Source organism: Rhinoderma darwinii, chromosome 5 (genome assembly GCF_050947455.1).
Source record: "Rhinoderma darwinii isolate aRhiDar2 chromosome 5, aRhiDar2.hap1, whole genome shotgun sequence".
NCBI classification, from domain to species: Eukaryota; Metazoa; Chordata; class Amphibia; order Anura; family Rhinodermatidae; genus Rhinoderma; species Rhinoderma darwinii.
Genome location: NC_134691.1, coordinates 215,341,829 through 215,356,650, shown reverse-complemented (window position 1 = coordinate 215,356,650; position 14,822 = coordinate 215,341,829). Strand labels below are relative to the sequence as shown.

The window sequence follows — 14,822 nt, the reverse complement described above, 5'->3', positions numbered from 1 at the left end:
ACTAATTCGGAGCTTGCTGTCATCCCTGGTGGATTAACCAAAGAGCTCCAGCCGCTAGATATCAGCATCAACAGGTCATTTAAAGTTAAATTGCGAGCTGCATGGGAGCATTGGATGACAGAAGGTGACCACACATTCACCAAAACAGGGAGGCAACGCCGTGCGAGTTATGCCACTATGTGCCAGTGGATCGTGGATGCCTGGAAGAATGTATCAGTCTCCAGTGTCATCCGAGCTTTCAGGAAGGCTGGAATCACCACTGAAGAGCCTAGCAGCAGCAACGAAACCGACTCGGATAATGAAGAGGAGGACCCCATGCTTGATGCCGAAATCGCCCAACTGTTCAACTCCGACACTGAAGATGACGGATTTGATGGATTTCTGGTGGAGGAATGAACTGAAAAAGTACGGTAAGGGTATGTGCACACACACTAATTACGTCCGTAATTGACGGACGTATTTCGGCCGCAAGTCCCGGACCGAACACAGTGCAAGGAGCCGGGCTCCTAGCATCATACTTATGTACGACGCTAGGAGTCCCTGCCTTGCTGCAGGACAACTGTCCCGTAGTATAATCATGTTTACAGTACGGGACAGTTGTCCTGCAGCGAGGCAGGGACTCCTAGCGTCGTACATAAGTATGATGCTAGGAGCCCGGCTCCTTGCACTGTTCGGTCCGGGACTTGCGGCCGAAATACGTCCGTCAATTACGGACGTAATTAGTGTTTGTGCACATACCCTTAACGTTTTGATTTGCAATTACAGCTGAACCAGTTGCAAGTTATTGTTAAAAAGTGTAATAAATTTTGACTTGCAGTCTGAGCAATGGTTTATTTAACGGTAATGTGCTGCGCCTTATAATCCAGTGCGCCTTATATATGAAACATGATTGCTTACAAGGCGCTCATAGAAAGTGCGCCTTATAATCCGGTGCGCCTTATAGTCCGGAAAATACGGTAATAATCATGAGAAACCCTCTTTAGGCCTTTTTCACTCAGTGCAGATTCGCTGCAGATTTTGCATGTATTTTTCAGGCCAAAATCAGGAATAGTACCTAGACAGAAGAAATATGTATAGAAAGGCCTTATAGGTCTGCTCTCCTGAATCCAATTCTGGCTTTGGCTTAAAAAATTCATGCAAAATCTATGTGCTGCCCTAACAGAAGCCTGTGTCAAAGTGACACAGTATAATGTATTAGCATACAGGAGTATGCTAATACATTATAAGTCAAATATAAAGTTGTAAGTAAAGTTATCCCTTAATGGGATTAAAAAAAAAAAAAGTAAAAAAATAAATACATTTAAAAAAAAATTCCCAAAAAGTGGAATTTTTTTGCATAAAATATATTTTATTCCCCCTGCATTACATAAAAGCAAAAAAACCTACACATATTAGGTATCTACACGACCATAATAACCTGAAGAATTAATTTAACAGATTATTTAGTGCGAAACATGAACAGGATAAAAAGTAAACTAGAAAAACTATGCAGAGAATTGCTTTTTCCTATATTCACGCCGTAAAAATATTTTTTTTTTTCTACATCCCCAAGCTGTGAGAAAAAAAATACAATTTCTCCCGCATAAAACAAGGCCTCATACAGCCATGACAATGAAAAAATAAGTTATGGCTGCTGAAATGCAGAGGCAAAAACAGGAAAATTTAGCTGGTCGTTTTCAGGCCCGGCCATTAAGGGGTTAAAGAAATCAGAACGTAAAGAATTGTCATGACCCTGGGCCTGTAACGTGAAAAAATGTAATGGTAATGTCATTTTATGGGAATTGGTTATGTATCCTACAGTTCAATGAGCTACTACACACCTACATAATTGATTTACTACTTCTACATAAATACAGTGGTTAGCACGAGAATAAAATATGAAGAATAACGTTATTTCTATTTTGAACGTATGCTATAGTTTGTGATTGTTTCCATATTCTCTTTTGCAGAGCACTGTGAAGATCAATCAGATTAGCCTGGATGAAAGTGGGGAGCATGTAGGTGTCTGTGCAGAGGATGGCAAGGTATTGTAACATTTGTCCTTTTGCTTGAATATAGGAGACCTCTGAAAATATTTGTCTGTAGCAATGGAATTTTGTTTCATACAAGGGATAGAAATATTGAAAATTCATGTTTCTGAATTAATTAGGATTTTCAAATTATGATTGATAAGTTTGTCTGCCTTCTATTAAAAAACAAAATCTATTTTAGCTGCCCTAGGCAATCACCTATGGACCCCCACCTCAGGAGAATCAGGATCCACAGTCCCGTTTATAAAGAGGACCTGTCACTAGGTCATATAAGTTGAACTGGTTAACGGACCTGCAAAGCACGGTCTCCTTGATTCCAGCACTGTTTTATTTTATCATGGACCCCCCCCACTCCCCGTTCCAGAGATATGGCCCACTGTTGTGTTGGCTCCCTATATGCTAATGTGCTGTAGTTTTAACGGGGTGGAGCTAGCTTTCCTACCTGTGATGCTGACCGATCAGCGCGAGGCAGCTTGAGGGTAGTTCATGCCCTGTTGGCTGACTACAGAAAATTAGCATATAGGGAGTCAACACAAAAGTGGGCCATATTACTGGAAGAGGGGGGTCCAGGAAGAAAAAAACCAGACACCTGGAATCAGAACCACCGCGCAATTCAGGTGAGTAAAACAGTTTTACTTACATGACCCAGTAACAGGTCCTCTTTAAGATTGAATTTTATTGAGGACTCCTGTTCTCCAAATAGGTGAGGGTTCCAGAGACGGAACCCAACTATTAAACGACATTCACACGTCACGGATTTGTTGCAGATTTCACCCTTTGCGTTGCAAAAGGTAAAGTCTGCATTGAAAATCTGTGACATGTGAACGGAGCCTTAGAAATTTATAGCATATCCTGTGGGTAAGGTACGAAAACCTCTTTAGTAGTTTAACCCCTCCTTGCACAATGAAATACATATATTTCATAGAGGGGGGGGGGTGTATAGTGACCGCAACATCTAAGCCATTAGAAAGGGGTGGCCCTCTGTCATCCAATTACAATTCACTTCAATACATACGTATTGCAGTTTGTTGCACCATCAGTCAAATGATTGCGTGTTCAAGTCCCCTAGTGGGACTATAAAAAAAAAAGTTAAAATTACGTTTTTTAAACGTTTTTGACAATCTACAAAAAAAAAATTAAAGTTCCCCTTTTTTTATGTCAAATAACATAAACAATAAAAATGAAACACAATTGGTATTGCCGTGTCCATAAATGTCCAAATTAGTACAATATTTATCCCATATGGTGAACACCACAAAAAATAATTGCTATTTTTTTTGTCACCTTGCCTCACAAATAAAGGGGCATAAAATTGATCAAAAAGTTGTATCTAGCGCAAAATAGTACCAATAAAAACAACAGCTCGCCCCGCAAAAAAACAAGCCCCAGAAAAATAAAAATAACAATGGAGGAATTGCTGTTTGTTTTCTCATTCCATTCCACAAAATATGTTTTTAAAAGTTTTATAGTATATTATATGATACATTATGGCAAAAAACATGCCCACATGCGACTTCAGATGTAGCCATCTTCATCTGGACTTTTAATGCATTAAATATGCAGTGGGAAGAGCCTTTATCTTGACTTTTTTTATTGACTTTTCAGTGGCTTTTGTTGTGTGACATCACGCTGCAGCAAGTTATCAGAGTCCAGATAAAGTATGGCTCTTTAGGTGGGAATTTAAAAAAAAATAAAAATGGCCTGGTTTTTAAGGGGTTTAAAAGGTTGTCTCAGCACAAGTCTTTTTTTTTTTTTTTTTAAATGTGTATAAAGCTAAAACAAAAGTTAGTTTTATATATATATATATATATATATATATATATATATATATATATATTATAATATATACACTACCGTTCAAAAGTTTGGGGTCACCCAGACAATTTTGTGTTTTCCATGAAAACTCACACTTAAATTTATCAAATGAGTTGAAGAATGACTAGAAAATATAGTCAAGACATTGACAAGGTTAGAAATAATGATTTTTATTTGAAATAATAATTTTCTCCTTCAAACTTTGCTTTCATCAGAGAATGCTCCATTTGCAGCAATTACAGCATTGCAGACCTTTGGCATTCTAGCTGTTAATTTGCTGAGGTAATCGGGAGAAATTTCACCCCATGCCTCCAGAAGCCCCTCCCACAAGTTGGATTGGCTTGATGGGCACTTCTTGCGTACCATACGGTCAAGCTGCTCCCACAACAGCTCTATGGGGTTGAGATCTGGTGACTGCGCTGGCCACTCCATTACAGATAGAATAACAGCTGCCTGCTTCTTCCCTAAATAGTTCTTGCATAATTTGGAGGTGTGCTTTGGGTCATTGTCCTGTTGTAGGATGAAATTGGCTCCAATCAAGCGCTGTCCACAGGGTATGGCATGGCGTTGCAAAATGGAGTGATAGCCTTCCTTATTCAAAATCCCTTTTACCTTGTACAAATCTCCCACTTTACCAGCACCAAAGCAACCCCAGACCATCACATTACCTCCACCATGTTTGACAGATGGCGTCAGGCACTCTTCCAGCATCTTTTCACTTGTTCTGCGTCTCACAAATGTTCTTCTGTGTGATCCAAACACCTCAAACTTCGATTCGTCTGTCCATAACACTTTTTTCCAATCTTCCTCTGTCCAATGTCTGTGTGCTTTTGCCCATTTTAATCTTTTCCTTTTATTAGCCAGTCTCAGATTTGTTTTCAATAGTTTTTTATTAAACAGTTTTTTGTAATATAATAATAACACAGACTCGCAGAGTCTCAACTTTTGCATATCAATAATACAATTAAACAAAGTATTAGACCAACATGGTCTCCAATAAATCTCACATTATATATCATTCATGATGTCAACACTTCTGCCAAATATATAGTATATAAATGCCTTCATTACTAACATAGGTAACCAATCTTGACATCACATTGCTTTATAGAGTACCTTAACATGGCCTCTAAGGAAAAAATATAAGAGAGAAAAACAAAACACACACAATAAACAAAAGAAGGATAAGGAGGGGGGGAAGGAAAGGTGTAGGGTAGAAGGGTCTCCTAACCATCTCTATGTATTCACGAAAATGTGTGGTTCCTCCATGGGTCCCAAATGGCATCAAATTTGTCTAATGTACCCGCCAGCTGATGTGTTAGGCGGTCATTAACCATTATCCATGAGATCTTAGCGATCAACATATCCATAGACAACGTGGGTGTTCGCCAGGCCCTAGCAATAGTTATTTTAGCTGCCAGAAACACATATCGGAGAAATTTACATGCGGGGGCCCGAACCTCGGGAATAGGACCGCATAGCAGAGCCGTAATCACATCCCTGGGGGGTTTGACTTGGATCACTGTGTTAATAAGCTGGTATACCTGGTTCCAAAATGTGGCAACCACTGGACACTCCCATAGAATATGCATTAGTGTACCCTCCGCACCACATTGTCTAAAGCAGTGCTTATCCACCAATGGGTTAAAGCGAGCTATACGAGTAGGGACCATATACCATCTCATTAATACTTTATAACCCGCTTCCACCAAGGATGTATTGATAGATAGTTTTGAGGTCGTACATGCCATCTCCCGCCACTGCTCCAATTCCACTCCCGTACCTAGATCATGTTCCCATCGTGTCATGTAAGGGAGTTTACCTTCCGGAGTAACCAGATCGGAATATATCGTGGAAATTTTATGTCGTAAGCCAGAAAGCCAACACAGCCGTTCAAAAGTGGTCAATGTGCTGATGTCCCCCCTCCTGGATTTCCAGTTCAACAGGAAGTGGTGTATCTGGATATATCTAAAATGCTCCGATGGGGGCATCGAGTGTGAGTCCTTAAAGTAATCCAGAGTTCTGATGTCCCCCCCTACAAAAAAGTCCTTAATCCTGTAAAACCCCTTATTGAGCCACCACCGGAATTCCATTCTACGCAGACCCGGAGGAAAGGCAGAATTACCCGTGATGGTCATGAGCGGATTATGGGGTGATTTAATATGGAATCTCTTTCTAAGCGAGTCCCACAGCTGTAACATCTGAGAAAGCACAGGGGAGAGAACCGGATGCCTGTCCGAGGACTCCATCCACAGTAGCGTTTCCAGCGGGAAACTGGTACATGCTGCCGTCTCAATTTGCGTCCACTGGGGACAGTATGGTCTCGCATACATATCTGTAAATTGCGCCAGACGTGCTGCGTGATAGTATTGTTGGATATTGGGAACCCCCAGACCCCCCGCCGTTTTAGGGGTGAATAAAGTTTGTCTCTGTATTCTCGGTCTTTTAGAACCCCAAATAAACCCCATGATGAGCCCTTGGATTTGTCTAAGCGCCTTCTGAGGGACCACAATAGGGAGCGTGCGAAAATAATATAGCAATCTGGGCAATATCGTCATTTTGATGGAGGCAATGCGGCCAAACCATGAAAGATTAAGAGGGGACCATCTAGTGAGATCCGTAGCTATTTGTTGAAAAAGTGGAGGGAAATTGTCCTCGTAAAGGGACTCTATGGTAGGTGTCAATTTAATACCCAAATACGTCAATCTACGTGCATCCCAATGAAAATCAAAGTTAATTTTTAGGAGCTTCACTACCCCTATTGGCAATGTAAGATTCATTGCCACCGACTTGGAGTGATTGACCTTAAGCCCAGACAGCTTGCCAAACTGATCAAGAATATGAAAGAGATTCGGCAATGATGTGAGAGGTGTCGATATGAAAAGCAGTATGTCATCCGCAAACAAGGCACATTTGTGTTCTACTCCTCCCACCTTCACCCCCCTAATGTCGGGAGAATCTCGTATGAGGTTGGCCAATGGCTCAATAGCCAGCGCAAACAGGGAAGGCGATAGCGGGCACCCCTGTCGCGTTCCTCTGCATATTGGAAAAGCTCCCGACATAAATCCCCTAGAATTTATTTTTGCTGTAGGAAGACAATATAAGATCTTAAGAATAGACAAAAATCCCGTACCGAAGCCCATTCTCTCAAGGACATAAAACAAATAGTCCCAGGATAGCGAGTCAAAGGCTTTCTGGAGGTCAAGGCTTAATAACATATTTTGACGTCCGGAAGTGCCATCCCACCCCGAACGAACAGCTGAGATAATGTCCACAGCCCGTCTCGTCTGGTCTTCCGCCTGGCGGAGGGGTATAAATCCCGCCTGATCCTTATGTATATATGTGGCTAGGAATGAATTCAATCTAACCGCCAGAATTTTTGTCATAATCTTAAGATCCACATCAAGAAGGGATATCGGGCGATAGTTAGCCTGATCTGTATGATCCTTATGAGGCTTGGGGATAAGATGTATATAGGCTAGATTCGAAAAAGGGGGCAAATTGTTACCCTCCCGATAAGCATTGAACAATTCAACCATGTGCGGGGCCAGGACCTCCCTAAAGTGTTTGTAATAACCTGAGGAAAACCCATCTGGCCCCGGGGCTTTGTGAGCCTTCAGATTTTTAATAACATCCAATACCTCCTCCAATCTAAATTCAGCATCCAGTGTTTCTCTATCCCCTTGGGAAAGTTTAGTAGGGAATGTTTTTTCCAACAAGACCCTAGCCTTATTTTTATCAAACTGAGGTGGAGCTGAGTACAACGCTGAATAAAAATCCTGAAAGGCCTTTACAACTTTTGTGGGATTCTGTGATAAAGATCCATCCGCCAATCGCAGTTTCGGTGGTGTTGAGGTGTTAAATCGGGGCGTGAGGCGTCTAGAGAGTAATGTTCCCGGTTTATCCCCTTGTGTAAAAAACTTATGTTGTGACCAACGCAGACTTTTTTCCGCCCAACTTGTCAGACATAAATTTAATTCTGTTCTAGCTTCTGCTAATTTTGCTTTAATAACTGCTGAGGGGTCTGTTTTAAATTTCTTAGACAGGTCCGCAAAATTCCTCTCCTTTAACGCCAGAACCTCCTTCAACCGTTTCTTATTACGCGAGGCTATCTGGATGAATTTCCCCCTAATCACTGCTTTGTGAGCCGCCCAATTGGACATAATTGAGGTGTCTGGTGCCTTATTAAGTAGAAAATATGTGTCCAATTCCCTTTGGATTTCTTTAACTATCTCCTGATCCGATAGTAATGACTCATTCAATCTCCAAGAGGAGATAGGCGGTCTCCCACATAAATCTGACAACCGAACCACAATCGGGTCATGATCAGACCAGGGTGTAGCTAAAATCCTAGCATCCGTGACCTTAGGGAGTAAGTTAGTTGACATCATAACATGATCAATACGGGTGTGGATATTATGGGCTGAGGAGAAATAAGTATAATCCCTTGCTGTGGGGTTAAAATCCCGCCAGACATCTATGACGTCCACCGAATGGAAGAAACGTGCTACTTGTATGCTGGTTGACGTAGGAGGTATAAGTCGCACCCTGAATGCGTGGGATTTATCCATGGACGCGTCCAAGGCGATATTAGAATCCCCACCCATGATTATCGGGCCCTCTATCGATGAATGGATCTTGCGCCACATACCCTGGAAGAACGCCGGTTGATTGGAGTTCGGGGCATAGTAGTTAATAAAGGTTATTGGAGATTCATGTAACAGACCCGAGACCAGGATGTACCTGCCATCCGGGTCAGAGATCGTGTTGTGAGGTGTAAACGGGACCGACCGAGACAACCATATGCCCACTCCCCTGTGCTTAGTAGAGGCACTAGCCAAAAATTTTTGTGAGTAGTGTTTATGAAAGCACGATGGAGCAGAGGAGGTAGAAAAATGCGTTTCCTGTAAAAATAGTATATCAACATGAGAGGATTTATAATACAAGAAAGCTTTTCGACGCTTGATCGGGGAATTAAGGCCCTGCACATTATGCGTGAGTAAGCTAAAGGTTTTAGCAGATTCCATGGCCGCCATCATAGAGCAGGAGGTAGAACCATGTGCGTATTAGGATCCCGCCATAGAGACAAAGGTCAGAAATAGGAAAGAAAGGAAAGGGAAGGGGGTAAAAGACAGAACAAAAATAAGACATACACAAGGTATCAATAGTACCGAACATAGTCTACCGACTAGGCAGTCAAGAAAGACTGCTAACAGGGGGACAGCAGACCGTCGTGAAGGCACAGCATTTCCGAAAATATATATCCAGACATTCAACCCCTTAACCTATATCAACCCTGAGCATAATAGGCATTCACATGTTAAATATAAGGTAAAGCAAACTTTCATATTTTTTAAAAAAAAACAAAACAAACATATCTATAGCCAGAGTACCAACTCACTGCGAACTTGACCCATCCAAACCCTTCCTCGCCTTTTTCGGGTCAGCTTATAAACAAATTTCCATTACTATAAGTGGGAGTCCAGAGAAGCAAAAGAAATCCCCACATCCCCCCCAACGTATGGATCCCCAGCTCCCAGTCCGCTGAGAACTGCAAATGGCGGTATCCGGCTGAAATTCAGCCTCCATGCTGCTTGAAGACATCTCCGGCCGATATGAAGAATAAAGAAAGAGAAAGAAAAAGAAACTATCTGCTTCTATAATCGACCTCCTTTCCGTCATGTCGGATTCAATTGTTGCCGACGAGATTCCACCCTCTGTTCCCGAGGAAACTCTGGACGGCCTCCTTGGGTACGCCATATTGGTGACAACGGGGGATCCCGTATGGGGAGTCGGGAGGAACTGGCTTTATCCTGGGGTGGTAGAATATGTAAGTCCCTCAGCAGGTCCTCTCCCTCCTGTAGCGTAGAGAAGCCATATTGCCTATTATTGCGCATGAAGAGGAGACGAAATGGGAATGCCCACCGGTATGGAATCGCATGGTGTTTGAGGGTCTGCAGAATAGGGCGAAGCATCCGCCTTTTTTGAATGGTTTGGGGAGCCAAATCAGCATATATCTGAACCGCTGTATTATAAATGGTGATCACCGGAAGCTTCCTAGCTCTTTCCATCACCTTCTCCTTAATCGAATAATAGTGGAGTTTCACTATAATATCTCTGGGAAGTCCATCCCTCCTCATGGCCGTCAAAGCTCTATGGGCCCGGTCAATTTCCATATGTGATTCCGATATATCAGGTATCAAGGTAGTGAGTAGCAGGCGAACCACCCCCGGTACCTCCGTCTGAGATTCCGGGACCCCTCTGATCCTGAAGTTATAGCGTCGAGAACGATTTTCCAGGTCCTCAATTCTGGTGTTCGCTTCCTCCAATTGCTCCTGCAGATCCTCCATAAATCTAGTATTCTGGTTAACTCTTGCAGTGACTGAGGTCATTTTGGTCTCAATAGCCTGCATATGCGCCCCCACTTTGTGTAAATCTTGATGTACCGCGGCTATCTTGGAGCTTATTTCCCCCATCTGAGCTTGCATGGCTCTTGATATGCAGGAAAAGATGGCGTCCTCTGTCAACCCGGAAGTAATGGCCGGCTGCATGGGCGAGTGCTGTGAGACGTGAACGGGCGCTAATTGCGGCAGTCCCAGGTCTGGGATCGGGCCCTCTTCTTGTAAATCCTCCTGTGCCTGCAATAGTGATGTGCTGCTATTTTCCCGCAGGAGCACAGGATAATCCTGTGATAACACCGCCGAACTGGATTCTATCTGTGTCCCCTGCTGCTGCTGCAGCAGGCCTTGCTCCGCCATGTTCGGCGCCGCCATCAGCATATCTGCCACGGACCTCTGAGCCTGGGTTTGCTTACCCCTTCTTCCACTCCCTCTGGCCATAGGTGGATGCCCGAACCTCTAAGGTACCTCTCCTTTCTTTTATGGGTCTCGATGTCTGCTGTTAGCGATATATATGCTGGAATGCCTTCACGAGGTGCGGAGCCTGGTTAGAACGCGTCCACCATGTTCAGCTGCGCGCATGCGCCCCCCAGTCTCAGATTTGGGATTTTCTTTGCCACTCTGCCCTGAAGGCCAGCATCCCGGAGTTGCCTCTTCACTGTAGACATTGACACCGAAAAAGGCCATACTTACAAATGGACACAGCAAGGTCAGAAACGCTGATGAAAGGGTGAGCAGGTGCTTTAAATAATAATAGCCACTCCCACTAGTCTTGAGGGGAGTGGTGTGTGGTGCATGGGATGTGTAGTAAGAAATAATAAATGAATAGTGTGTGTGCAAGTGTAATACTATAAGTGACATATAGGGGGCAGTAATGAGTGAAGTGCCTCAATAGAAATAAATGGATAATGGGGTGCAAGTGAGTGAAACATGGAGGGATAGTGTGTACGTCATGAGGCACAACGTGTATAGCCAGGTAGAAGCCTATTTGTGACGCCTTGATAATTCATAGAGCGGGGTACCCTGCTTGCTATGCCAAACAACAACACACCATGCTCTCCCAGCATCAAAGACCCGGCTGTGTCCAAGAGAAGCGAATATACATAACGATGAAAAATACCTGGGGTATTGGTAATCATTTTGGCCAAAAGGACGCAAGCTCACAATCCACGACAAGGATCCCCAGACTTGCGAGTCCCTAACTCCTAAACTGGAACAGAATGTTCCTGATGCACAAACAGAACCGATTAAAAACAAGGGGACATATACAAAAACACCGAAAAAGGCCATACTTACAAATGGACACAGCCAGGTCAGAAACGCTGATGAAAGGGTGAGCAGGTGCTTTAAATAATAATAGCCACTCCCATGCATCACACACCACTCCCCTCAAGACTAGTGGGAGTGGTTATTATTATTTAAAGCACCTGCTCACCCTTTCATCAGCGTTTCTGACCTGGCTGTGTCCATTTGTAAGTATGGCCTTTTTCTGTGTTTTTGTATATGTCCCCTTGTTTTTATCGGTTCTGTTTGTGCATCAGGAACGTTCTGTTACAGTTTAGGAGTTAGGGACTCGCAAGTCTGGGGATCCTTGTCGTGGATTGCGAGCTTGCGTCCTTTTGGCCAAAATGATTACTAATACCCCAGGTATTTTTCATTATTATGTATATTCGCTTCTCTTGGACACAGCCGGGTCTTTGATGCTGGGAGAGCATGGTGTGTTGTTGTTTGGCATAGCAAGCAGGGTAGCCCGCTCTATGAATTATCAAGGCGTCACAAATAGGCTTCTACCTGGCTATACACGTTGTGCCTCATGACGTACACACTATCCCTCCATGTTTCACTCACTTGCACCCCATTATCCATTTATTTCTATTGAGGCACTTCACTCAATACTGCCCCCTATATTTCACTTATAGTATTACACTTGCACACACACTATTCATTTATTATTTCTTACTACACATCCCATGCACCACACACCACTCCCCTCAAGACTAGTGGGAGTGGCTATTATTATTTAAAGCACCTGCTCACCCTTTCATCAGCGTTTCTGACCTGGCTGTGTCCATTTGTAAGTATGGCCTTTTTCGGTGTTTTTGTATATGTCCCCTTGTTTTTATCCGTTCTGACTGTAGACATTGACACTGGCGTTTTGCGGGTACTATTTAATGAAGCTGCCAGTTGAGGACCTGTGAAGCGTCTATTTCTCAAACTAGAGACAGTTTCTTGGCAATTTCTCGCATGGAATAGCCTTCATTTCTAAGAACAAGAATAGACTGTCGAGTTTCACATGAAGCTCTCTTTTTCTAGCCATTTTGAGAGTTTAATCGAACCCACAAATGCTCAAGATTCTCAACTAGCTCAAAGGAAGGTCCGTTTTATAGCTCCTCTAAACAGCAAAACTGTTTACAGAGGTGCTAACATAATTGCACAAGGGTTTTCAAGTGTTTTCTAATCATCCATTAGCCTTCTAACACAGTTAGAAAACACAATGTACCATTAGAACACTGGAGTGATGGTTACTGGAAATGGGCCTCTATACACCTATGTAGATATTGCATTAAAAACCAGACGTTTGCAGCTAGTATAGTCATTTAGCACATTAACAATGTATAGAGTGTATTTCTGATTAATTTAATGTTATCTTCATTGAAAAAAAACTGTGCTTTTCTTTCAAAGATAAGGAAATTTCTAAGCGACCCTAAACTTTTGAACGCTAGTGTATATACATTTTTTTTTTTTTTGGACTCTCCAACCTCTTCTTAGCTGCCAGATTAGTCCCTCAAACTCCTAATTCACTTCCTGATATGGTGCCGGTCTCCCTGCTGCAAGGCCCTCTACCCTGCTAGACCAAATTATAATTATCTGGAGGATGTGACCATAAGTCTCTTTCTCTCTGCACTGCCAGTAAGTTTACAACATACTAATCACTCATTTGGCTCCAGAATGGAGAGAGAAAACCACTGACAGTCGGTAAAGAAGGGTCATGATCCAATCCTAACTGTGAGATCCCTGCCTGTAAGCATAGCAACCCTAGGTGCGCCCGGAGCAGAGCTTTCACAATCGGGGACAGAGCTGATTGACCTGCACATGCCCAGATCATGCACTTGCAGAGACAGAGAGGACAGGGGAGAAATCCAGTGCGCATGCACGTCCTCTATTACAGGGCACTGCTGGCACTGCGCTACTAGCAACCCAGGCAAACAGAGGATAGCATGGAAGATTGGTGGAGTGATTTCTGCTCAGGGAGGCATTTTCAAAAATACATTTCAGAAAATAATGATATGGGCAACAGAAGACCTATACAATGCAGTCATGGTGAGGAGGCTACCCCTTTAAAGAAAAAATCCATAATTTTGTGTTGATTTCTCCCCTGTAGATTACTAGTGATGACTGGGCTTTAAAAAAGGTAGAACTAGGATGCATAAATCCCTTATTTTCTCTTGTAGTTTGTTCCCATTCATCATTTTTAACAGTCAGTATTATTTCTTTTTCTAGGTGGAGCTTGGTTGTCACATGACTGTGCGCCCCTGATATTTGTGTAGGTAGTAATAGGCATATGTCTAAAAATTTTCCTAGTCTGGTATAAATTGTGTCCTTTCAGTCACCTAATGCTATAATCTCAACAGGAAAAACAAAGACATTTACAATGTTAACTTCAAAGGAAACTGGGCACATTTTTAGAATTATTGAAATAGACTAAGGCCCCATGCACACGACCGTAAAAAACCTCAGTTTTTGCGGACTGCAATTGTGGTCCGCAAAAACTGACCCATTCACTGCCATTGAGCGCGGACACCTTTCCGTATCGCTACAGATGAGTGTCCGTTCCGCAGAACTGTGCCGGGAATTATGGAGCATGTCCGTTCTTGGTCTGCAATTGCGGCACGGACTCTTCCATAGAAGTCTATGGTGGAAGCCAAAATTGCGGATGGCTACGGAGGTGCGTCCGCACATACGGATAGTCATCCGCAAATACAGAAGTGTTGCTAAGCGACACAAAGGGGATTTCCCATCAAGCAGGCCTCTTTTTTTTTTTTTTGCGGATCCGTATAAACGGATGTAATACGGAAGCAATACGGACCGTATTTGCGGATACCATTCAGCAGAAATGGGTACGTTGCTGATGACTATAAAGCAATACGGAACCGTATTTACGGTCCATATTTGCTGATACGGTCGTGTGCATGAGGCCTGAAGCTGCATCACACTGACTTCACGTTATGTCTGCCCCCTGCATGCTCTCTCCTCATAATATTGTTCATATTGGGAGCTCTGCTTCTCCCTGATTTGATCCAGAAAGCATGGGGAATAACCCTTTCATGCCGACAATCTGTAGATACACGTCCTTTTCGCACATACCCCATGCTGCCAGGGCGTGAATATACAGATCTCTGTTTCAGCGGGCATAGCACTGTGAAAAGCGCTGGGACACTGGCTGTGTCAGTGTCCCCGGCTCCCCATCAACCTGCTCACTGATAGCCGAACTGATTGGTTTGGCTACAGAGATGATCACCGTTATTAACTGCTTCCTGTCCGCCCACTGTAAATTCACGTCGGCTTGCTGGGCTCTGTG

General features: G+C 43.2%; 1 protein-coding gene across 3 annotated transcripts in view; it reads left to right on the top strand.

The window, feature by feature from the left end:
- VPS41 (VPS41 subunit of HOPS complex) overlaps positions 1–14,822 on the top strand; it is a 299,363-nt gene that overhangs the window by 95,276 nt on the left and 189,265 nt on the right. For all 3 annotated transcript variants that reach the window (XM_075826930.1, XM_075826929.1, XM_075826932.1), the window contains one exon: positions 1,950–2,024. In XM_075826930.1, the coding sequence (XP_075683045.1) occupies positions 1,950–2,024 (75 nt within the window). The remainder of the gene's footprint in view (positions 1–1,949; positions 2,025–14,822) is intronic.